We start from the raw sequence: 23,727 nt of genomic DNA, 5'->3' as shown, positions 1-23,727 counted from the left end.
GGGGGGCGGGGGGTGGGGGGGTGGGGGGCGCTGAACAGAAAGAGTCATCAGCCTTGTTTTTTCAGAGAGGGACTCTCTTTGGTCTGAAGCTCACCAAGTAGGCTAGACTGCCTTGCCTGCAAGCCCCAGTGACCTTTCTGTGTCCCTGTCCCAGCTCTGTGGTTATATGTGCAGCACTATGTCTGGCATTTTCAGGTGGCTTCCTGGGCTCACTCAGGTCTTCATGTCTCACGGCAAGTGCCTCCTCAACTCAAGGCAAGCACCTCTCTAGCTCCTGGGTTGGTTTGTTTGCTTGTTCATTTGTTTGTTTTTGGTGACGCTAAACTTCTCTCAATCAAACTCATGAAAAAAAAAATTGACAAAAATCTGCAAGGAAGCCAAATATTCATCTCCAAGCCCTTAGGTTTCCTGTTCATTTGTATTACACTGGCCTAAGTTATAATTGATATAATTACAAAAAGCACCTGAATTTATTTAATGTAAGTCTTACAATGCGTGGGAGCCTTCATTAAGAAACAGAGAACCAAAGGATTGAATGCTCACATACTAATTAGAAAAGAATAATATGTTGCCAAAGAGCAACTAAATTAATTAGGCAGTAAGGCTAGGAGATGAGAGAGTTTCATTAATGAAGTATGCAGAGAGTTTTCTGCATCCACTTCCCATCTTATATAACAAGATTGAAATTGTTCCTTGTGGCATAGACAGAAAATCTTGTTTGGGGATCCCCAAAACAACATGAAAGTCAAAGTGACCTTCTGCTCCTGATGTTTTGTAGATGCCTTTAACACAATAACAGGCCAGAGTAACACACTTAAGGAATATGGCTTAGCCCCAAAACCTTTGAAAAAAAAAAAAAAAAACCCATTCCTGTGAGTTGAGAATAGCTTTAGGAGCATCTCATCAGTAGAGCTAGTTACAATGAAATTTTTTATTGAGGGATGGAAACTATGGAGCAAATATTCTGGGAAACAAAACCGTGCAGAGCTTTCTGAGTATAAAGACTCAGAGACATCAGGAAGGCCAGTTGAATTTTGGGCCATCCCTGATTGTCTGGGTTTATAGGTCATTTCAAAAGGAAAACTTGGTCCAGACTTCCCCTGACTTCTCCGGAATCTCCAGGCAACCGTTCTCAGCTACAGAGCTCCATCAAGCCCCTGAGCATCAATCACAGACAGTCCAGTACTCGAGGTAATCTTTTGAACAGTTAAGTAATGGTCTCTCAACATGACAAAGGTAATAGAATGTTTTAAATGTTCCCTGTGTTTCTAACGAGCATTCGAGTTGAAAGGAAGGTTTTAGAGCAAGTGTGTCCACTGTAGGAGTGAGGTAGAACTCTCATGTCATGCCCATTAAACTCTTAAAATAAAATAAAACAAAATAAAATAAAATAAAATAATAAAATAAAGTGCACTGGAGTAACAAGAAAAAAAACATTCCAAAGATGTGACACAGGCTAAAGAGCTCAGTTAAAAAAAAGGCTCATTCTCCCATGGTTGGAGAGACAGGCTGAACTCAGGGGAGAGAGAAGAGAGAGAAAGACACTTTTTCTACACATTTGCTCCAAAGACATGGAAACTGTAAAAACACTAATTCAGAAACTGATTTAAAAAAACAAACAAACAAAAAAAAAAAAACTGCTTTGCTCCAAGTGCAGGGTCAATACACTCAGTCAACCAACTGTTTCAGGAAGCAAATTTTTGTAAAGCTCTGATCACTGTCCCTTATGCTTCCAAATTCCACCATGCAGATTCCAGCAAAGCCCTTGGGAGTAATAACCCTGGCCTGTTTAAACCATTGGCGCTTGTCATTATTGAAGAAGCACATTTCTTAGATGTTGACATCTAGGGCTCAATGTTTTTACAATGCAAGCTGTCACCATTTTCCAGGACTTATATTATTTACTCTACTAAGGACAAATACATTTTGAAGTTTTTTCCTTATAGTCATTTGTTAGCACCAGGTTCTCATTTTAGCCTCTTCCTTGGTATGATCCTGTAAATGTAATTAGATTAATTAATGAATTTTCTCCTATTTATTCTGTTGTCATTACAATTTATATAACATTCTAGTTTAGAAACATTTCTTCTTGTATTGATATAGCTGCAGGTTTAGGAAATCATAAAAAGTGGGCTACCTGGTCAAACAGATAAAGATAGGTGTTTAAAATCTGATGTTTAAGGAAAATTCTAACCCTTTTATGAACTTCCTATCAATGTAAATTTTATCAGTTGTCATCTTAAACTAAGGTACCAGGAATAAATAAACAGAAACCATGACCTTATTAACACAGAGAAGTACTGCTGAGCAAAGCTGTTCCAAATTTCCAAACACTGGTTGCAGAAGGGTCCAGTGCTCCCAACAGAGGCCAAAACACTTGAAGACAGACATTTATTCCCAGGAACATATCAGAAAGTTGGCTCACTAAAAATCCATGTGTTACTGCATATGGTTTAAGGTGGAAGACTGAGAACTAATTCAGTATGTCTACATTACAAATGAGAAGGCAGTGAATTAATTAACCATGGTAAACCATGGTTTAAGGTGGAAGATTGAGAGACGCTAATTCAATAAGTCCATATTACAACCTGAGAAAGCAGTGAATTAATTAACCATGGCAACCTTTTTTAACTTTAGTGTATTTTATTTAAAAAAAGGAAATAGTAGTACTCTTACTCTGCAGTGTGCTTTTAGAATTTAGGTGGAAAAAGAAACAATACTGCAACATTAGCCAGTATTTAAATTTAATTTAATGAAATACCAACAGGAATGTAGCCGTAGTTTGGTTCTGAATCAAAAATGCAGTTCTTGAGAACAATACAAAGCAAGAACCTAAAGAGAGACATAACAAGTCATTTTCCTGAGATTAAAAAAAAAAAAAAAATGGTTCTCCAGAATGAAAGAGCAGATCTTGTAACAGAAACTTTTGCCTATCTGAAAGCATATTTAAAAACATTATTAGATGTTAAATTTGAAAGACCTCCTTTGAGAACATAGGCAAAGAAACAGGAATATTTCGGGTGTAGAGTGCTACTATCTCTTTCCAGGACAGTCTCCCAATGATCAGTAGGAAATGTCTCCTACAGGCTCCACCTCTTTTCATCAGCACCCATAGGGGTCTGTAGACATGTCAGAACCAAATGCAAAGTAGAATAATCTAAATTAGAATTTGCCTGGTTGCTCCTTTCTGAAATTAACTACTTTGCCTTATTCTGTTAACATTTCCTGTAAACTAGTAGTTTTCTCAAACTGCTTAATTATCTTTGGTTTTCATTTGTTTATAGTAAAAAAAAAAATACTTAAGTGGTGCTGTTTTCTGCTTACTTTTATCTTGAGTCACAAGATATCAAATGTCTGCTTGTTGTTTTTGAGGATGTTAATGTAGATAAGTGGCTTCAAGTTGCACAGGATTTGACTCTCTTGTTTTCACCTAACAGTTTAGAATTTAATGTTTATTGTCTACATCCATTATGTCATTAGGAGTTGTAAAAGTTTCATTTTCTAGTTCTGAAAAGCTCTACAAGAAATAAAAAAAATCAATAAGGGGGCATAAAATGGAATAAAATAATAGCTTTCATGTACTCAGATAACAATCTTTGGAGAAAATGGAAAGAGACACCATTGAGAATGGCAACGAAGAATACTGACAAATATTTCAAGAAACTTATGTGAGAGAGCCTTTAAAACCCTGCTAAAGCATCAAGAATATCTCTGAACCAATAGAAAGGCCCCCAAGTTCTTGGATAGGTTGATATAACAAAGATGTCTGACTAAGTCTGGGACAGAATCAGAATTATTGATTCTACCTACTCTCCTTTCCCAGAGTAGCTGGCTCCACACTTCAGAGTTCTCAAAATGTGACATCAGCATTACCAGAGAACTAGCCAGAAATTTCCCTAGACCTATTGACTCAGACACTCTCAAAAAGGAACCCAGTGAGTTACATTTTACTAAGCAAGGCGATTTCAACATGAGCCAAGTTTGAGAAACCTCTCAGCTTGCATAGAGTCACCTATGTCTTTTCAGAGCAGACTTGATCCAGCGGGTATGGAGTCCGGCTCTCCTAACAAGCTCCCTCGAAGCTGATGCTCACGATCTGAGACAGAGCATTGTGAAGCAAGATGTGCAGGCCAACCCATCTCACTCAAAACCAACCTACCCTGTAACCTCCCCCACTCTCACTTTGACCCAGGAATTAATGACAAGTAGTAGTTTGATATGTTAATCCTACAATATTCTGTTTACTTTAACTGGAATTTAGCCTACAGCACTATGTTCTTTTCAGATATAATTTAACAAAAAATAGTTTGAAAACACATTTCAAGCTTTGGTGGAAATATTTTGGAGAGGCACTAATTCATGCTTATTAACTCAGGACATGTGAGTTACTATGCTACTTGGAACCTAAGGAAGAAAATGTCACTGCGAAAGAAAATGGGAGGGGGTTATCTTTGTATAATTATACAGAGAACTACATTTTGCTTCTAATTTTTTAAATGAAATGTTTGTGGGGTTTTTTTTAAGCTCATTATTTCAGGTTGCCATCTAATTGAGTGACTTGACACAAGTATTTACTGAAGCTCATGGTGTTTCTAGGTGAGAAATGTGATCAGGACACAGCCTCATAGGGGTTAGCTCAAATGTGTAGGAGTGCTTATACCGTTTAGGTGAGGGTTACACATCTAGGACCTTTCAAAGCCTCCTGATTCTTTTTTGTGCTATGCCTGCTATGTTAGGACCACACTTTCCAAAAGGTCTCTTCACTCACAGGCTTGCCAGCCGACATTCAGTGATTAGAACAATTGGAGCTGTAAGGTTCCTTCTCCCTTGCCCTCACCTACCCCACATTCTCCTCTCCCTCTGTTTCTGTGTCTACACTTTTCTAACTTGAACTTCTTACTTGGTAGCCAACTTTAGCAGAACATGGGATATTGCAAAACATCAAAGAACTAGCTCTAAAACATCGTATTGACCCAGTTTCATGTTCTATTGTATTTTTGTTGTTGCTGCTGCTGCTCACGTTAAGCCTAGGGATCAGGTAGTTCCATCTCTCATCTGCAGTTATTAATTCTATTTCATTTGCCATGTGTGATGGTTAATTTTGGATGACAACTTGATTAGATTAATACTTATTTGGTAAATCCTTATTTGGGAGTATGTCTATGAGGGTGTTTCTGGGTGTGACTAGTACTTTAATTAGTTGACTGGATGGGAAAGTTCACTCTCACCTAATGTGAGTGTGCACCATCCAATCAGCTTATGGCTTGGGGAATGCAAGATTGACAGAGGAGGGATGGATTTGCATTTTCTCTCTATCTCTCCCTTAATTAGCCTATGATCTCTCTTTCCTCCTCCTTCTCTTCCTCATTACCCACTCCCCATTCTTCCCACTCTTTCTGAAGAGTTAGCACATCTGTCTCCTGTTCTTCAGCATCGGAACGCTAGTTGCTCTGTCCTTTGGCCTCTAAGTGAGTCACTACATTAAGCTTCTCTAGTTCTTGAGCTTTTGGACATGAACTGAATTGAACCATATTACCCACTTCCCTAATCCTCTAGCTTGTGAATGCACTGTAGTGAGACTATCCAGCCTCCATGATTGTGTAAGCTAATTGCCACAGCAAATACCTTCTCATATATTGGTATGTATGTATACAGACACTACTGATTCTGTTTCACTGAAGATCCTTGGCTAACACCCTGATATTAGATTTTGTATATGCACCAAAACTGATTCAGAATTGACTTGGCTAGAACTATGTTCCTCCAAGAAACAAAACAAACAAACAAAACTAGGTGTGGTGATGCAGAACTGAGAAGATCAGGAGTTCAAGGCCAGCTTTTGTTACAAGCTGACATAGTGAGTTAGGTCAACCTGGGCTATACAGCACAAATAAACAAACACAGACGCTGTTTTTCCTACCTATTCATTTAAAGGTATCACGTTGGCAACTTAATATTGCACCAATGAACACTGGCAAATAGTTCTAATTAGGACCTGGAGACACAAGGTCTGGTTATGTGTCACTCTTTGAAAACCCGATAGTATTGCAAATATCACAGCTTCATGGTCAACCATTTCCATGGCTTCCCTGGAAACAATCATATGGGTGGTTTTCAAAATCCCAAGGTCCACGTTCCAATAAGAAAAATAGATCAGGATATGTGGAGTAGGCCTGACACTGAGATTTTCAAAGCCTCAGGTTATTGCAAAGTACAGGCAATGCTGAGACACATTGACACACTGACACACTGACTCCTTTGGATCCTGCCCAACATGCTGATGGATCCTGCCCAACATGCTGATAGTTTAATTCTTTTTCTTAATAAGTTTGGGATAATTAAAGAGACAGATCCTAGTCTTACGCATAAAAAAAAAAAAACAAAAAACTAAACAGCCTCTAGCTTATACAACAGAAGACAAAGAGGAATGTTTACAAAATTAAGGAATACGTCTTAGAGAATTCGGAAACACCACATTCTAAGTATGATCATAGTACTGTTCTATGGTCTGCATCTGGCATGTTCTTCAAAGGCCCAGTAAAGGTTTGAGCTCCAGTTTTTCACTGTTCTGAGGTGATGCTGGGAAGAGGTAGGGCATAGTGGGGGGATTTAAGGTTATTTAGGGCATGGCTTGAATAGGTATAGACAGTCACAGCCTCTATTGCTTCCTGAAGTGGCTTTATTATGCCATGAGGTTCACATGATGTGCTGCCCTGCCAAAACGGTGAGCCAAGGTAAACTTTCTCCTTTTGAAAGTCGACTTATCTCAGGTATTTGTAACAATGGCAAAAAGTTAATGAGAGTAGTTGAAATACCTGAAATGAACTATGGGAGGAAAGGTATGAGCTTTCTGCTATCTGGGGAGTCCTAGAGTCTTAGCCAGTTGCTATGGTAAACCACTGGACATTGGGCTTTGAACTATGGTGCCACAAATAGTGTGACTAGCTTCATCAATTCCCTGTTAGATGTATACACGTTCAATGGTGTTTTACAGGTAAAAGAAGAAAATAACATTTACATTAAAAAACAGTTTGAGAACATATGCAGAATTATATAGAATATATAGAATTCTTTAGTTATTTGTCTATCAAGGCTTATTTTGTAATTTTGCTAAATACTTATTCTCATTTCTATTGAAAATTAATAAGCTCAATGCATCCTAAAACTATTGGGGTTATTGAGTCTGAACAAATAGCTAGGAATGCACAGGAGTAAAAGAACATTTTATGTTTGTGGTTAGTTTCTCATGGGATAATTAAAATAGACAAAATGAAAATCTTTGAATTTTTTTTCTTATATTGGTCCCTTGTTTGGAGAGGCATCATGTCCTTTCTCAGAGCTCACTATCCTTTATGTAAAAGAAAGCAACTGTTGATTTGTTGATCTGGCTGGAAGCTGGAAGAGGCAGTAAGCCAGGGCTTGGGTGGGGCCTGAGATGTCTTCTGTTAATGTCAGTTCTAAGTCTAAAGGAAAGCAGACATTAAGGGGGCCCTTCTGATACCTCCAGATAGGTAATTTCCTGTTACGGGAAAGGGTCCTTCCTACTTTGAAGCATTCACAGCCAAATCAGAAGCTTTTAGAGTAGTGGTTCTCAACTGTGGGTTATGACCCCTTTGGAGGTCACATATCAGATATCCTGCATATTGGCTATTTACATTACAATTCATAACTGTAGCAAAATTACAGTTATGAAGTAGCAATAAAAAATATTTTGTGGTTGGGGAGTCAGCACAACATAATGGACTGTATTAAAGGGTCACAGCATTAGGAAGGTTGAGAACTGTTGCTTTATAGCCAAGGCAGATGACCGGCATTTGCCGTGGGATAGGTAGGACTGACATTTTACCTGAAACCCAATTCTACTTCCCTCTGTTCTGCAAGTTGTTCTTTCCCAAGCTCCCTAAGTTTGGGGTTTGGTTTAGGGAGCCCCACCTATGATAACAAACTGCTCACACTTGTACACTTGTACACTTGTACACACCCTTCCTCCAGAGACCTGCACCCTCTGGACACCAAAGAACCGATACCAATTTTCTCTCCCTGTCTCCACCCATTCCCACCAAGGCTGTTGAAGGGATAGATAAGGAGTCTTGAACTTGCTTACATCCTGCATAAAATACCACTCCGCCAGGAGTCAGGAGTCAGGAAGAGAACCTGACTCATCTTGGGGTGACTTGTTCAGAGTAGGAGTGTCAGTTCTTTTCCGACTTACTAAGCAAAAAGCACAGGCTGCTGGCTTGCCAGCTTGAAGCTGCTTGCATGGGGCATCTCTAATCCTGAGACTAGGCTTGTTAAATATAAAAAGGCCCTGAGGTAGAGGGAGGCAGAGATGTGCCCCAGTGATTTCTCCTCACTTCTCAGCCTCCTGCAACTAACCTGCTTTTGTAAAAATGCTGCCTCTGCCTTTGGCCCAACCCAGGAGATGCATGGCTATTGGCTGGGACCCACCTGCTTCCTAGGCCTCAGTAAGCACTCAGAGATGTGCAAGCTCCCAGTCAAGACAGGGCTGAGGAAAGATGCTCACCTTTTTCTTTTTTTTTTTTTAATTTTTTTATTTGTCCCCGTTTGACACTCTGCCTTGTCTAATCCCAGTATGCCTATACCTAGCACACACTCCCAATGCTGCTCTTCTGGAACGTGAAGGCTGTGGTTTTTTTCTTTCTGTATTAACACTTCTAGCCTACAAGGGCAGGTGTTTTCTCACACTGGTAAACCTCCCAAATGTAAATTGAGTATCTCATAATTCAAATAATTCTAACATTAACTGCGGTTACACATGGCTCCCATCCAGGCTTAGAGCCCATTTCCCAAGAATTTCCCCTGACTTTGAATGAGCAGAAGGATCACAGGCTAACCAGTTAAAGGTTCTCCCGATTCTTTCTTCACGTGGGTTTATTCACTAGAGTAGCCTACAAGGCTCAGGAAAGCACTGTGCTTATTATTATATGTTTGGATTTTTCCATTACATTTGACCTATGTGTGTATGTCTGTGTGTATGAGTACACATAGGTGTACGTGTGTCTGTGTGTCTTTGTACATATGTGAATGTGTGTGTATGCATGTGTATCTGTGTGCATGTGGTATGTGTGTGTATGTGTGCATGGGTGTGCTTGTATGTGTGTGTATAAGTAAGTGTGTGGTGGTGGCATGTGTGTATGAACGTGTATGTGGAGTGTTTAGTGTGAATGTGTGTATGTATGCGTGTGCAGTGTATGCATAGGTATGTGCATATATGAGTGTGTGGAGTATTGTATGTATATGATTATGTGTGCATATGAGTGTGCATATCTATGTACATGTGTGTATGAGTGTGTATGTGGTAAGTGTATATATGTGCATATGAGGGTGGTGTGTGTATGTCTGTAGGTAAGTTGGTGGTGGTGGTAGTGTATGCGTATGTGTCTGTGTATGTGTGTGTAAGTGTGTAGTGGTGGTGGTGGTGCTGGTGGTGGTGGTGGTGTGTGTGTGTGTGTGTGTGTGTGTGTGTGTGTGTGTGTGTCTGTCTGTGTGTTTGTCCTGACTGCCCAGCCAATTCTGGGCATGGGCTTAGTAGATGTCAGCATCTTGCTGTGATGTCAAAAAGGTTGGACATTATTGCCAGGATGAACATTCAGTCCCTGGCTACTTTTCAGAGGGCAGAGGATGAGGCAGAAAGTCTTTGGTGACATGGTTGTTCCTGGCAGCCAGCCCCATCCTCGGCTGAGCAGAGGTCACCTCATTAGTGAATGGGCACATGGTAAGAATTCCATGGGTTCTAGAACTTTGTACCAAGGATAGACACAAAAGCAAGAACATATTCCTCATTATAAATCACAATCTTAAGATTTTTTTCTAGGGCTTTTGGCCTTACAGGATTCTCCCACAGTTTCTCATCAACCTTTATGTTAATGAAGCGCTAAGATGAAGCCTTCTTAAACCTGGGGATGCAGACAGCTAGTGATATAAGGTATGAGCTATAGAGCTAAATGTAGACCCTGTGCCTTAAGTGTAGATCCACTCAGAGCTTTGTCATATGCTAACATGCACACACAGTGAATATTACATAGTAGTAACACTCATGTTTTTCCTGATAACTATAACATTGGAACACAATTTTATGCTGGTCTACTGTGGAGAGTCTCTTACGATCTCTATCAGATCATTACCAATCTATTCTATAATGTGTTTAAACTCTCTAAAATTCACATAGTGAAACCTAACCTCGACCGTGATGTCATTAGGAAGTGGGCTTTGTGGGATCACTAGAGCAGTGAGGCAGAGCCTGCAGCATGGGCTGAGCTCCCTCAAAAAAAGTTGTCCCATAAGCTTATTTGTCCTTTTCACCACATGACCCACAGTAGGGCACCAACAATCAGCAGCTGAAGAAAAGCTCTCAGTAAGCCCTGCCTGAGCTGTACTCTTACCTCAGAAATTTTAGCCTCCCAATTTGTGAAAACTGTTGTTTGCAAGCCACATAGCCTGTGACATTTTGTTATAATAGCCCAAAGAAGCTAAGATTTACCTACAACATAGCAGCAACCATGCCCTGGGCCCAGAATTTTAGTAGGTATCTGTAAAAGTGATTTTCAATTTTAAAATCAGGAAAAAAAAATGGAAATTTTTTTATTGAGAAAAGTGTTTTTACTATACAATATTAATGTCTTTATGTTTATATCAATGCAGTCTTGAATGTGTGTCTTTTGTGATTGTCATTTGAATGTAGAAATTGGTCCATGGAGGCATAAGTGCCAGCCACTCACAGCAGTCATGAGGACTGGGGGCAGGCTTTCAGAATTTGGGGAAAATATGGGAACCTTTGACTTTTAGACATCATATTCTTGCAGTTAGTGATTCTTGAGAGTGGGGGTATTTTGTAGAAAGGAGTGTTAGCCAAATGGTAGAATTCCTTCCAAATTGAAAGGTGTTGGATATACTTTGGAAAGGCTTCCAGCAGGGTACTTCCCCCAGAACCGTGTCAAATACTTGCAAGGCACAGCAGACCACCTTGCCAGACTCTGAAGGCTGAGTCATACAACCTTGGAGCTTGAAGCAACTATTGGGCCTCCTGGACCAACCCTCCACCAACTCCAAGTGTCTTTGTCTTCGCTCAGCACCAGTTTGAGCACATCCAGACATGGTGCTCAGAGACAGTTTTCCCCTGTGCTGTTGTCTTCCAAAGCAGCTCTGATGGTGAGAAAATGCAGAGGCGCAGGTTGTTGTGCAGACAGCAGGAGACCCTCTGAATGTCTGTACTGCTGGACCCCTGAGCCAGTGAGGGTGGAGGACTCACATCCTCTGGGCGGTTCCCACGAGGATCATTGTTGTCTCCTCTTCTTGGGCAGTTTGCTCCAGACCATCATCTACTACCTTGTGAAGGGTGCTGTAGTGCTCACGGTCTTGGTGGAATGAATGCAGCTCGGATGCAGCCTCCCAGGCAGTAAAGGAGGGCATGGGGAAAGGATCTGGATTTTTGTTTTCAAAAAAGCATTTGAGGTTCCTCTCACTCAGGTTGTTGGCGTATTCCAGGAGTTTGTTCTCCAATTGCTCCTTCTCCCTCTGTGCGTACGTCTTCCAAAAACTCAGCTGCAGATAGCTGACATGAGATCTGCAGCGTGTATAACAAGTGGTCAGCAGAGAGAAGAAGCATGCTGAACAAATCAGGCACCATCCTAGAATCTTAGGGCGAAAGAAATATTGAGGACACAGAAAAGCAGAATTGCATCTCAGGGAGCGGGATAACATTATACAGTATAGAACTATCTTAATACCACAGGCATTGCGACCATGTCATTTGTAATTATCCATCTTACCTTTAAAAATTTTTTTTGACACTCAAAATAAAAAGAGAGTTGATTCAATGTCCATTGCTCTACTCAACATAGCTGCTGTGCAAAGGAGTAAAGTAGCAAATGGAAAGAGTGACTACTCACTCTTATAACTCTTATAAAGCACTTCAAGATAGCGGAAGAAAAACCCCTCTGATGAGTCATGTTGGACATTTGAATGAATGATCACTTTGTTATGGTGTCCAGGCACCGATCAATGCATGCCCACGTTGCTGACCAACTTTTCCCAAGTGGCTTCGGAGGGAGCAGCAGCCACTCAGTGAGTCCTAGAATTCATTGCTCACAATAAAGAAAGAAAAGACGCAATACAGTAATGAGCAGAAGCTGTAAGAATTTAAAGCCTTTTTAAATGCTGAGAGAGACAGAAAAAAAGGGGGGGTCATTCCAAACTTTGAGGACTATGTGTTCTTAAAATAAACTCTTTCCTGAATATGAATTATCCTGCTGATTTTTTTAAAGCAAAAGTCTATAGTTAACATGGCTTCTAAATCTGTTGCTGCAATTTAACTTTCCATAATTTGAATTAACTTTATATTTTAAAAACTAACAGATTTCTTGAAAGTGCCCCCTAATTTCAGTTCAAAGGACCCTAAGTACATGGGCTCTGTTGAGAACAGAAACTACAATCTGCAAATTTAGATCAATCTGTCCATTCAGATCATTGTTTTAGCTTTAACTTGGTTGTTCCAGCTTTAACTGGTTGGCCCAGAAGTGGGGATACTAAAAGGGCCTCAGCCTTTACATAAATGCCACTTCTGAGTTGGCATTCCTCAGGCATAACACCTAAATTTCCCCTCACTGTGGGTGCTGCCTGTGACTATTATATTATAGTATTATAATTTAATTATAATATTGAAATTTAGGTTACCCATCTCAGAAGTTATTTTAGGAAAAGCTAGGTAAAGAGCTCATCAGTTATACCTGTTATCTACCTGTTTTCAAGCATCTCTGTGTTCTACATAACCAGGTGAGACACAGTCACTACTGTGTGAGAGTTCTCCTGCTCTTCTTCAGTCACCGGCTTATGATTGATTTCCTCAGACCTTCCCCTTTCTTTCAGCATCCCCTTCCTCTTCAGTGGGACTGGGCTTCTATGTAGAAGCCATTTCCCTTCTACCTGAGCTAATCCTGATGAGTTAGAAACTATTTGATCAGCTTCAGAACCCCACCCCATCCCTGTCATTTTCTCACCTGACTGCTGAGTCTTATCCTCCTAGACTCACAGCACCTAGCACTCTAACTAGAATGTGGTGACTGTGCCCAGTCCAGACCCTAATTGTGTCCTATTTGTCTCTTTCTCTAAATCCTGGCAGAATTCCTCACCTTGGAATACTTGATAATGTTCTAGAAGCTTTATGCCTATTGATGTCCATTATCTCTAAAGAAATTTCTAGAGCAGGTAGAAAATTCTACAGTCCGGCATTGTGAGAAAACTAGGGTTCAGAGTTCTGTATCACAGAGCTGGGAGTGGCAGTGTCAGGATTCAAAGCCAGCTGACTCCAAGGCTGAGCTCTTTCCACTACTCCATTGCACCATCCTAAAGACCAGAGAGTCATCCACCTGGGTTTCTTTTTGCTCTGCCCCACCCATGAATGAATGCACTTTTCCACCTCCGCCCACATGCCCAATTATTGTTTTGAACTGTGTGATGCCTGCTGCCACCTGAACCTCATGGTCAGCACCTGCTGTTGCTACACCTTTATTCTCTTGGGCATCCACCTGTAGGTCCTTCTCATTTTGATGAAAAGTCAACCATGACCTGTTGGCCTATGACCTGTGGCCAACCTAAACTATGACCAGATGTGCATGCTTTCTGTGGGCTTATATTTAAAGAAGAGCTGGCATGGTGATGAGTGTTTGGGGTTGGCACTGGCTGAATGGAGCCTGGCGCCTTCAGAGGTAAATGTGTCACTCACATTATCATAACATTAGTAATTAATACCTTCCTTCAACAAAAGCTGAAAAGCACTCCTAGGAGCCGGGCATGTTCCATCTGACCTATGCTTTATGAATTAAACAAAGAAGTTTATCTAGGCACATTCTTCGGCTAATTAATTTATGAAGAATATAACTTTACTATTAACCATTTTAGATTGTGGGAGCTGACTTGGCTTTGATGTGTTTGTGGTAAGGGCAAGTCCTTGCTAAAAAGGTAAAATTGCAGTGTGCCCAAACATTTATCCAGAAACCAACAGTATTCCTGAGAAAGGATGGCTCTGTTTGTTTGCTCCTACAACCTCTTTTGACCTTAGGAACAGGAAATTGGCTTCATCACAAGGCCAGGCTAGGACTATGCACTTAGATCAGTGTTCAGACGCCTGGCAAAATGACAAGTTCCTTCCTTATATTGATTAGCTGAAGCTGTAAATTACTTCCCACAAGTAAGACAATGCTCCAAATCCTGAGCTTCTAAAGTAGCATGAGAACTTTCTTAGCTGTACAACACACAGAGGAAAAGTCATAATCTCCCTAGGGAATTTCGGTCATTCTTCACCAAAAAGCCATTTAAAAGACTGCTCAGTCCCACTTCATTTGGGAAACTTTCAATCCTGACAGCACAGTAGCAGAGGGAAAGCAGTTGCCACAGTGATTGCTCGAGGAAATCTCTATGCTAATTACACTACCGGCTGCTTTAAAAAGTAGTAGCTGATTTGGCCCAGCTATATCTTAGTGGATGAATAGGATATGCCTGTGGGTTTTCTGAGACACTGGCTTGAAAATAAATAATTGATAGGAGGCAATAATGCTTATTTACAGCTCAGGGTTAGCACTCAGTACATGATTTTGTGTTCTGCATTATTTACAAAGTCAACCCAGAGAGATGGTTTTGAGCACTTAAGTATTTACATATGCAGAACCCAGAGGGTTTTTTTTTTTTTTTAAATAGAGACTGCACGATCCAATCAGCAATTTTACTGAGCCTGCCTGTCCCTAAAAAGCTCTTCTTCAGATTGTCTTAATGCTCCATCATGTTCCAATTTCCACTTAGTGCCAAAATATTCTGGCATCTCTCATACTCTGGCTTGCCTGAAAGGAAGATAGAAATCTCTATGCTCACACTGGGAGCAAAAGGCACATTTGTCCTTACCTGAGACTGGGCTTGCAGGGACAGCTTCACCTCCTCATTGTCCACGGGTGCCATGCTACTTTTGCCGCAGGAGACTTTGTACAGTTCTTCTGAGCACTCTTTGGGCTTGCCCTTACAAATCAGTTCCAGGATCCCTGGGCTTCTTGTCCCGCTCACAGCACATTCATAAAACGTCCCATTAAGCAAAGCCACAGAGAGCCACATCACTGGGGCCACCAGGGAACTCAGTGTGATGTGACACAGGAGATAGAAGAAGCGGCAGCATTGTCTCCTGGGGAAGATTCTTTTGGGGTTCTTGCAACAGCCAGTGAAGAGTCTCCATGCCCTGCTATTCAGAAAGAATCCAAGAATCAGTAACACCCAGGCAGGGGCAAAGAGGAAAACCAGCCCATAGGCTGTGTTCTCAGCGCTGCAGGGGCACTTAAACGCCACCAGCGAGAAGAGACGCTCGCTTCCCACGGTGAGCAAAGCCATGAAACTGTAGCCAATAGCGGTTTTTTGGTTAAGAAGAAATTTTAAAATGCTCTGGAAAACATCCATGTTGGAGACACACAAGGAGGGGAAAACGTTTGCCTTGGTTTTAACACAGCAACTGTGGCTGTGGCCGAGGGTGGAGCTCTTTTGAAACAACAGTCCTCCTCTGTCTGCATCCAGCCAGATAAGGCAACAGTGTCATTCCCCAGGAATGCTTATTTCCCAACAATGGGCAGATAATGCCTCCTACCGGTGGATGCTGACACTCGAGGGCAGCCAAAAACATTGACAAGTGCAAAGGACACCGTTCCTGTTACTACTCTTTTCCATGAGCTTTTGGCTGCAAATCGAAAATTCCCATACAAATTATAGTATAGAAAATTTCCAGTGGGAGGTTCAGCCCTAGCAGAAACGGGTTTCAGCCATTGATTTGTTGCCAAACACAGCTCCTTATGATAGTTTTTTTCTCTTGTTCTATGCCCTAAGATTTAGTAGACAGGGGTTCTGGCTTCTTGAAAGGGCATAGTTTAGGTGTTGAGATTATTAGAATTCATGTAGGAAGCCTAATAACTACTGGGGCTTCTAGAGAAGAGGAGGAGTCCTCATTTCTCTTCACGTAACTTCTTGATTCACGACAGGATCATTTTTACACAAAGGAACTCCTTCTAAAACGGATTCGGAGTCTGCAGGATTAGGACATCTGTGGGGCTCCCAGCTGCCCACCACTTGGCAGATGTGGACTTTCCTTGAACCACAGTGTTGTGTTTCATGGCAGGGCATGTTTCTTCTGTCTCTGCCCCTTCATCACATCAATTTGTTCACCTAGCAAATGTTAGCTCACTCCAGGCTCCTGGATTTCTAGACCTAAACATGATGTCAAACGTAGATGGTAAACTCACTCTGGAGTTTGATTTGCAAGTGGCTACTGAATTTGCACCACAGTAGACACGGGAGAGAAAAGCAGTCCTCCACAAACAGCTGTTAAGTGAACCAGTGAACAAATGAATGAACTTGTTTTGTACTTCACATTACAGGTAATTTAAGAAAATTGCTTCCATTTCTCTCCTACACTGCTCTTAATTTTAAAATTAAGATAATTAAGGCCTTGGAATGATGGCAATGCAACAAACTGACAGATTTCCATTAATATGCTTTAAAAGCTTGATCTAGGTGTTCTGCGAAAAGAATCTGCCTTGGATTAGGAGCCAAAGAACTAAAAGGCTACCGTCTTCACTGTCATTTTTGCTTTTCTAAATACCAGATTACACATTTGTGAAAGTTGTCCTTTAAGAGAAGTAGCAGGGCCAGTGAAGTGAATTGGGCGAGTTAAGGCGCTTTCCTCTAAGCTTGGTGATGTCAGTCCTCTCCTTAGGATCTACATGACAAGGGGAGAACCCACCTCCTAGTTGTCCTCTGGCTGTGTGCCATTACAGATTCATACACATATAAACAATCAAATAATGTTAAAACAATGTCTCAAAAAGAAGTAAATCCTAAAATGCTTAAGCTCCACTTACAAAGACAGACAGAAAGAAATGGGAAAACGGGGGCTGTCTAAGGTTTTTATCTGTTTCTGCATTGTGGGGTTCTTTGAGTCCTGCACCACAGCAGACACTTTTGACAACTGCATTATTGCACATTTATGCTGCTCCCACCACCGGCCCTTGTTCCTCCTGGAAGAGTTGACATCTACAGTATGATAATTATTCAAGTTTTTGTGTCTAATCTTCCCAGAGCGTACTCTTCTCAGACCAGGGCCTTCGTAATGCAGAACACGTGCCGAGGAGCCCTTCCAACCCTGAATTTTATGGTTTGCCATGATCAGTATGTTATATACTACTGTGTTGATAATTAATCTTTTTGTTTCTCACCATCCTAAATCCTCTGTGTTTTCTACAAGGGTTTTTGAAAATAATTTCGTTTGTTTGTCTATTTGTTTTGTCTCGTTTTTTGTTTGTTTTTTGAGACAGGGTTTCTCTGTATAACAGTGCTGGCTATCCTGAAGCTCTGTAAACCAAGCTGGTCTGGAACTCACAAAAATCTGCCTGCCTTTGGCTCTCCAGTGCTGAGATTAAAGGCATGCGGTCACCACGCCTGGCTAGAAATAATATTTTTTACAAACCCATATTGTTCCACAGACCCCAGCACTTCAGGATGTTCTATAAAAATAAAAACTATTTAATAGTCTCACATGGCATAAGGCCAGTAAACTGCAAAACCAGGTGTGAACACAAACATCCTGGCTGCAGACGAAGGCTGGAGAGCTGACAATGGGCTGCAATACCTAGAAGAGGTTACCAGGTTGTCTGTATAGACTTCTGTTTGAGACTAAGTGCAATAATGTTCTCTCTCTCTCTCTCTCTCTCTCTCTCTCTCTCTCTCTCTTTCTCTCTCTCTATCAGGTTGCTTTCAAGATGTATTTGGGAATTACACCAAGTGTGACCTGTCACAACTCAAGCAGAAACAAATTTTCCCTGATTCTAGACAAGAATCCTCTGGCAGAGTTTGTGGAAGAGCTCCCTGCTGGACGATCTGCCTTGTGCTACTGCAACTTACTGTGTGGGATCATCAGAGGAGCCCTGGAGATGGTAACACGTGTGTTTCATCCTGTCATTGCATGTCCAGCCACACACTGCTGTCCTTAAAACGTAACAACCTCAAATGAACGCATAGTCTCTAACAATGGGAAATCCTAGACCATGTGGGCCCTGTTGCTGCAAGCCTGTGATCTCAGTGACTTTGGGAAGTAAGGTAAGGGGATCAGCATTGCAAATTCATGGCCAAATCCAGAGTGGTGGTGCACTCCTGTAATCCCAGCACTCTGGGAGTCAGAGGCAAGCAGATCTCTATGAGTTTGAGTCCAGCCTGGTCTACAGTGAGTCCTGGACAGCCAAGGTTACACACAGAGAAACCCTGTCTCAGAAAAAAAAAAAAAATCAAGGCCAAATCTGTGCTATATAAATCAAATTCAGCCTCATCCCCCTATTTGTTTTTTGTTTTGTTTGCTTTTTATTTTTTGTTATTGTTGTTGTTTTCCTGAAACAGGGTTTCTCTGTGTAGCCCTGGCTATCCTGAAACTCATCCTGTAAGCCAGGCTGGCCTCAAACTCAGAAATCCACCTGCTTTCCCTGCTGAAATTAAAGGCATGTGTTACCACTGCCCAGCCTTGTATTAAAATTTTAAAAATAAAATGGAAGGCTGAGGATTTTGCCCAAGAGAAAGAAAAAAAAAATCTGGGTGGGAGATGGCTCAGCTTGTACCATTTAGCCTGACAACCTGACTTCCGTTTTTAGAATCCCTATCATGCAAGGACAGATATCTTGTGACTTTCATTCCTACTTTATGGTACATGCTCATGTGTGAGCATGCACACACACATCCACAATTAATTAATTAAAAAGAATTCCATAGGTACCTCAGAATGCTCTTTCACAGCCTACTTTACATGCAGTTTCAGCTGTAGCCTGTGCAGATACTAGGGAAGCTACCCACAGGTTCACAAAACCTCAGTGCCCTGCACTGTGCAGAGTCTTCCTAAAGTTCCTCTCCACATAGACCTCTTTGTGGATCTAATCACAGCCTGGCAATCCAAGCTGCCAACCTTGGTGCTATGTGGGAGGAGAAAGCAGAGAGCATGTGTTACCGGAGATACAGGTCAATGCAGGTCATTTTTGAGGCTGAGTTCCGCACCTGAGTTATTCACTGGTTTAACTGACATAGTTATTAACATCTGTTAAAGGTTCAGGCACTGAGCTTGCAAAGATGGACAAAATACATTTGCTGCTGCCATAGAGAATCTGGTGTCTAGTTCAAGAAGTCATGTGCAAAGAAGTGTAAAAGAGAGTGTAAAAAAAGTGGGGAAGAGTGTAGAGTAAGAGAAAATCCACATAATCATGATAAAAACACTGAACTGGAGTCTTGAAGGAATAATGGGAACTAAGTGAAGTTCTCGGTAAAGAGAGCAGGGAAGCAATATTTCAAGCAGACCAATCAGAATGTTTAAAGACCTCTCAAAATGAAAGAACTGGAAATGCAAATATGTTCAGAAGGTCAGACATGAAGACTGGGAGAAGGGCTACTGTGAGAGAGTCTTAAATTCTTTAATGATAAAAGAAGGGAAATCGTGTGATCTGGAAATTCAGTCTTCTACATGGGAAGTATCAGAGTAGACTCAGGTTCAGAATCAAGGAAGTGAGAGTTTGAAATTTGTGTTCTAGAAGTCCCATTTCCTGTCAGTCAGGTGAGGGTATACATGGAAGGGAGAATGCTGAGGGAGGGAGAGAGAAGGGTGGGTATGAAAGTACTGCTGGTAACCTCAGGCATCCCTGACAATAGCAATCAAGAGGCGACTCATCTGGGCAGTACTCGTCAGGGCAGAACAGACAAGACTTGGATGTCAGCTGCCTGAAAAGATCAAAATTGAAAAGAAGAAATATTGAAAAATGACCCCCAGGTTCTGTCCCCTGTAGGGAACATCTCACTATTAACCAATAGAACAAAACTAAGATGGTTGGAACTGACTAGGAGAAAAGCTCAACCTTGAACCTGCTACTGTTGAGATGTTTAACAAACACACAGTGAAGAGTTCAGAAAGAAGTTTTTACCTTTTTTGTTCATTCATTTATAGATGAGGACTCATTACGTAGCACAGACCGGCCTCAAACTCATGATTCTCCTGCCTTAGCCTCAGACTGCAGGCATTACAGGTGTTTGCCACCACCACACCTGGCCCAAGTTGTTGATAAGTGCCTGAAGAACATGACTGAAAAGGTGTCAGAATGGACAGAGATGCCTAAAGGAGATTCTGTATAGCAGAAAGAAAAGGGAGACTAGATGGAACTCTAAGAATCAGAACACACCAGTAAAGGATGAAGACAGAGTTCTCCGAAGAAGGAAGAAGCTAAAGAGCAATGGGGTCACAGAAACCAGGAAGCAGACAGTATTCCAAGATTAACAAGACCACCTCAACATAGTTAACACCGCTTACAAAGGCATGGAAGAGGGCCTTGGTGGAGGCTGTGATGAAGAAAAGAGGAAGGAGAAGAGAATCTGTAAGACTGGTGAGGTGGCAGCAGCTGATGCAGAGGCAACAGCCAACAGTCTTGTTTTGTTTTTGTTTGTTTGTTTTGTTTTATTTTGTTTTGTTTTTTAGAATCTTCTCTATGACGATAGTAAGGCCAGTTGCTAACCATTCTAAACCTGTGTTGTTGACCTACCCCATAAGGATCTATGCATATAATTTTATTTATGGAGGTTAAGGAAGGATAAAGTAACTTATATCCTCAAACTATGAAGATATATCTCACGTGTTTTCCGTGCAGACCCTCTATAATGTACCCTAGACTGTGTTAGATTTGATCTGCATTGGTGGGCATTATATCAAGAAAAGGGACTAGAATAATTCTAGGAGGTCATACTGAAATGGGTAACAATATAACTAAAGCAGAAATGGAATAAAGAAGTCTCCAGCTTCCATGGGTAATTGTTGACCACATATGCAGACCACAAGTGTCAGGAGTCATGTGGCCTCACATTTCCAAAGAGCTTTCATAGTTTTTGTGTTTCTTAAATGGACCTTTTGTTATATTTTCTAAGATGTAAAAAAGAAAAGAAACATATGGAAGAAAAATCAGAGATTAATTATAAGCCCTGTATTTCAAATATACCTTACTCTCTATCATTGGATTGTGGGTGTCACAAGACAAGGGTTTTGCACTTTCTGTGAGACAGATAATCTGACATTTGGAGGCCTGTGGCTTAGATAGCCTAGGCTCATTGCCTAGGAATTCTCTATCTGGGAAGAGTGAGTCAGGTAAGTTTAAATAAATATTAATTAATTGCCTGCTAGACCCAGGAGTTTTTCACTTACTACGTTCTACCGACTACCCTCACTCATTTATCTTCTTTATCCCAGTGACTAAAAATAACTCTGATCAGATACCCAATTGAAAATAGTGCAGCAATATCGTGCTGCTCTTACATGAACACATTTTAATGAATAGAGAAGTAAGCCCTTGGGCTTACTTCATTGTCTGGGAAATGGGAAATGCTTTCAAGTTGAAAAGAATGCCTGGCCATCAAATATTCATGTCTGTAATTCAATATCTAATTTTATATTTATAATGTATTTAGTCAGTATTTTTCAAAGCTCTCAAAGTCATAGGCAATTGCTAAATGTTGTTAGTATAAGCGATTATATTGTTTAGCTAATGACTGAATGCTTTATGGAAAGTCAGCTTGAGAGGAATCCTATAAGAGCCCATTTCTTCTCTGAAGTTTCGCTTGGCCAAGCACGCAGAGTGCGGTCTCTCTGTGAGTCAGGATCTTATATTCTTGCTGAGAGGAGTGGACAAGTCTGGGCCACTCCTGAACTGCTCACCCTTCTTTCAGTGCTCCACATTGATGACACGGAGCCAGGCTATCTCTGGAGAACACAGGCTAAGGTTTGTTATTCACAAAACAAATGGTTCTTATAAAAAAAAAATGAAAAAAAAATTAATTGTAAAAAAATGCTTTTTAAGTGACACAAGTCTAAGTTGCTTTTTTTTTTTTTTTCCTTTTCTAGGTTCATTTGGCTGCTGATGTTACATTCTTGCAAGACAGACTAAAAGGCGACAGTGTAACTGAAATCGGAATAACATTTCTGAAAAAGCTGGATGAGAAAAAATACAGACGGAAAAAATGAAGAATGGCATGCAAAGTGTCACTGGTAGTTAGCTGTCCAGTGAGTATCAGCTAAGTACACAGCTACAAAAGTGTTGCATTTTTGCCTGATGGCCTGGGCTGTGACAGGCCTCAAAACCTTACTGTGTATCACACATTTCCAGGATTTCATACGCAAATAACTTCTTGTAAAACAGTAAGCATGAGTTCTACCACACACTATTCACTCTGTCCTCAGCCAGTCTATTTCATACCTGCAGCGATGCGGAGGCGGGAAAGGAAGGCAACACCTATACAAGCGGTTAGGACATTATCTCTTTTCAATAGAAAAAAAAATGGATGAAATGATACAGCATTAGAGAGACAGACCCTAGATTGATGGGATGTAACAGAGACATTCCCATCATTTCTCATAGACTTTATTAATTATGAGTGTGATTTTTCCTCACCTATTGCCTTGGCTTATGGCTTCAGCTACTCTCTAGTTACAACCACCGAGCCAGCTATTTATTTACCTGGATGCCAGTTCTGAAGCATTTAAGATAATATTTAATTTTAATTCATTTAGCTTTAAATTTTAATTTATTCAATTTGGAGATGGTCAGGATCAACCAAATGCCATCAGCGTGTCATGAGAGTTGCCCAGTGGAGCCCATGGAGATCAAATCTAAGGGTCTGATACTTAAAGCAGCATGCCCTAGTTCTATTGAATATATTCTGGGTCCTAGAGTGTTTGACCAATTAGACTCTGCCTTTTTCCCCGTCTTGCCAACCTAGCCATCAAACTCACTACCCTGAAGGCAGCTTCACCCAATATTCCCAGTGACGCTGCGTAAAGAACAGGATGACAGCACCAAAAAAAAAAAAAAAAAAGTGTCATTTCTTGACTTTTATCTCATCGTCCTAGATTGAGAGGAGCATTTTGGCATTGAATTTATGCTATGGAAGGTGACCCATATACCTACAGAGTGTTTTTCTTGTGTTCAATATGTTTCATCCTAAAGACCATAAAAGACTCTTGAAAGCCACATTTATAGTTTCAAATACCCCCTTCTTCTTCCTCCTTCTTATCTTTTTCTTCTTTCCTCCCTAATGAGATGTTATGTTACCCAGTCTGGAACTGAAGTCCTGATTCCACTGTCTCCACTTTCCAAGTGCTGGGATTTCAAGCATGCATCATAATGCTCAAGCTAATTTGAAAAATTCCAGTACCCACATTAAGTAGGTGTAAATAAACCAGTGACATTCATTTTAATAATAAATTCCACTTATATTTATTATAACAGATAATAAGTTTGAGCATGAACATTTACATTCCTTTATGATATAGTCTTTGAAATCTGTTTTAAGCACAGCTCAATTCCATGATCAATGGAGTTTAAAGTAAAAATGTAGCCTTTCCAAAACAATAAATTTAAAATTAGTGGTGTTTGATGGCTTTTGTTTTTAACATATGAATCCATTAAGCTAAATTGAAACAAATGCCATGATAGTCACATAGTAAGTGTTTAGTAATGACATGTGTCTTGCAGTTGCTGCCATGGGCTGCACATATTCAGAGTTGAAGTTTCAGTGACTCTCATTCCACTGACCTGGAAAGCAAAAGAAAGAAAGAAAGAAAGAAAGAAAGAAAGAAAGAAAGAAAGAAAGAAAGAAAGAAAGAAAGAAAGAAAGAAA

The 23,727-nt window shown here is 40.7% G+C and overlaps 2 protein-coding genes across 2 annotated transcripts in view; one reads left to right on the top strand and one right to left on the bottom strand.

Moving 5' to 3' along the window:
• Trappc3l (trafficking protein particle complex subunit 3L) overlaps positions 1-22,072 on the top strand; it is a 59,336-nt gene extending 37,264 nt beyond the window's left edge. Inside the window, exons 4-5 of the mRNA XM_055616062.1 lie at positions 17,790-17,975; positions 21,953-22,072. Of these exons, the coding sequence (XP_055472037.1) occupies positions 17,790-17,975; positions 21,953-22,072 (306 nt within the window). The remainder of the gene's footprint in view (positions 1-17,789; positions 17,976-21,952) is intronic.
• Positions 10,611-15,492, bottom strand: Calhm5 (calcium homeostasis modulator family member 5). The gene is made up of 2 exons (XM_055616061.1): positions 14,914-15,492; positions 10,611-11,655 (listed from the first exon to the last, which is right to left on the bottom strand). Exons 1-2 carry the CDS (start codon positions 15,451-15,453, stop codon positions 11,266-11,268), a joined length of 930 nt encoding a protein of 309 aa, XP_055472036.1. The 5' UTR covers positions 15,454-15,492; the 3' UTR covers positions 10,611-11,265.
• Positions 22,073-23,727: the final 1,655 nt, after the last annotated feature.

The sequence above is a fragment of the Psammomys obesus genome, unplaced genomic scaffold (genome assembly GCF_907164565.1).
Source record: "Psammomys obesus unplaced genomic scaffold, mPsaObe1.curated_primary_1811, whole genome shotgun sequence".
Lineage (NCBI taxonomy): Eukaryota > Metazoa > Chordata > Mammalia > Rodentia > Muridae > Psammomys > Psammomys obesus.
The sequence above is the reverse complement of the archived record's forward strand: the minus strand, read 5'-3'. Positions and strand labels throughout refer to the sequence as shown.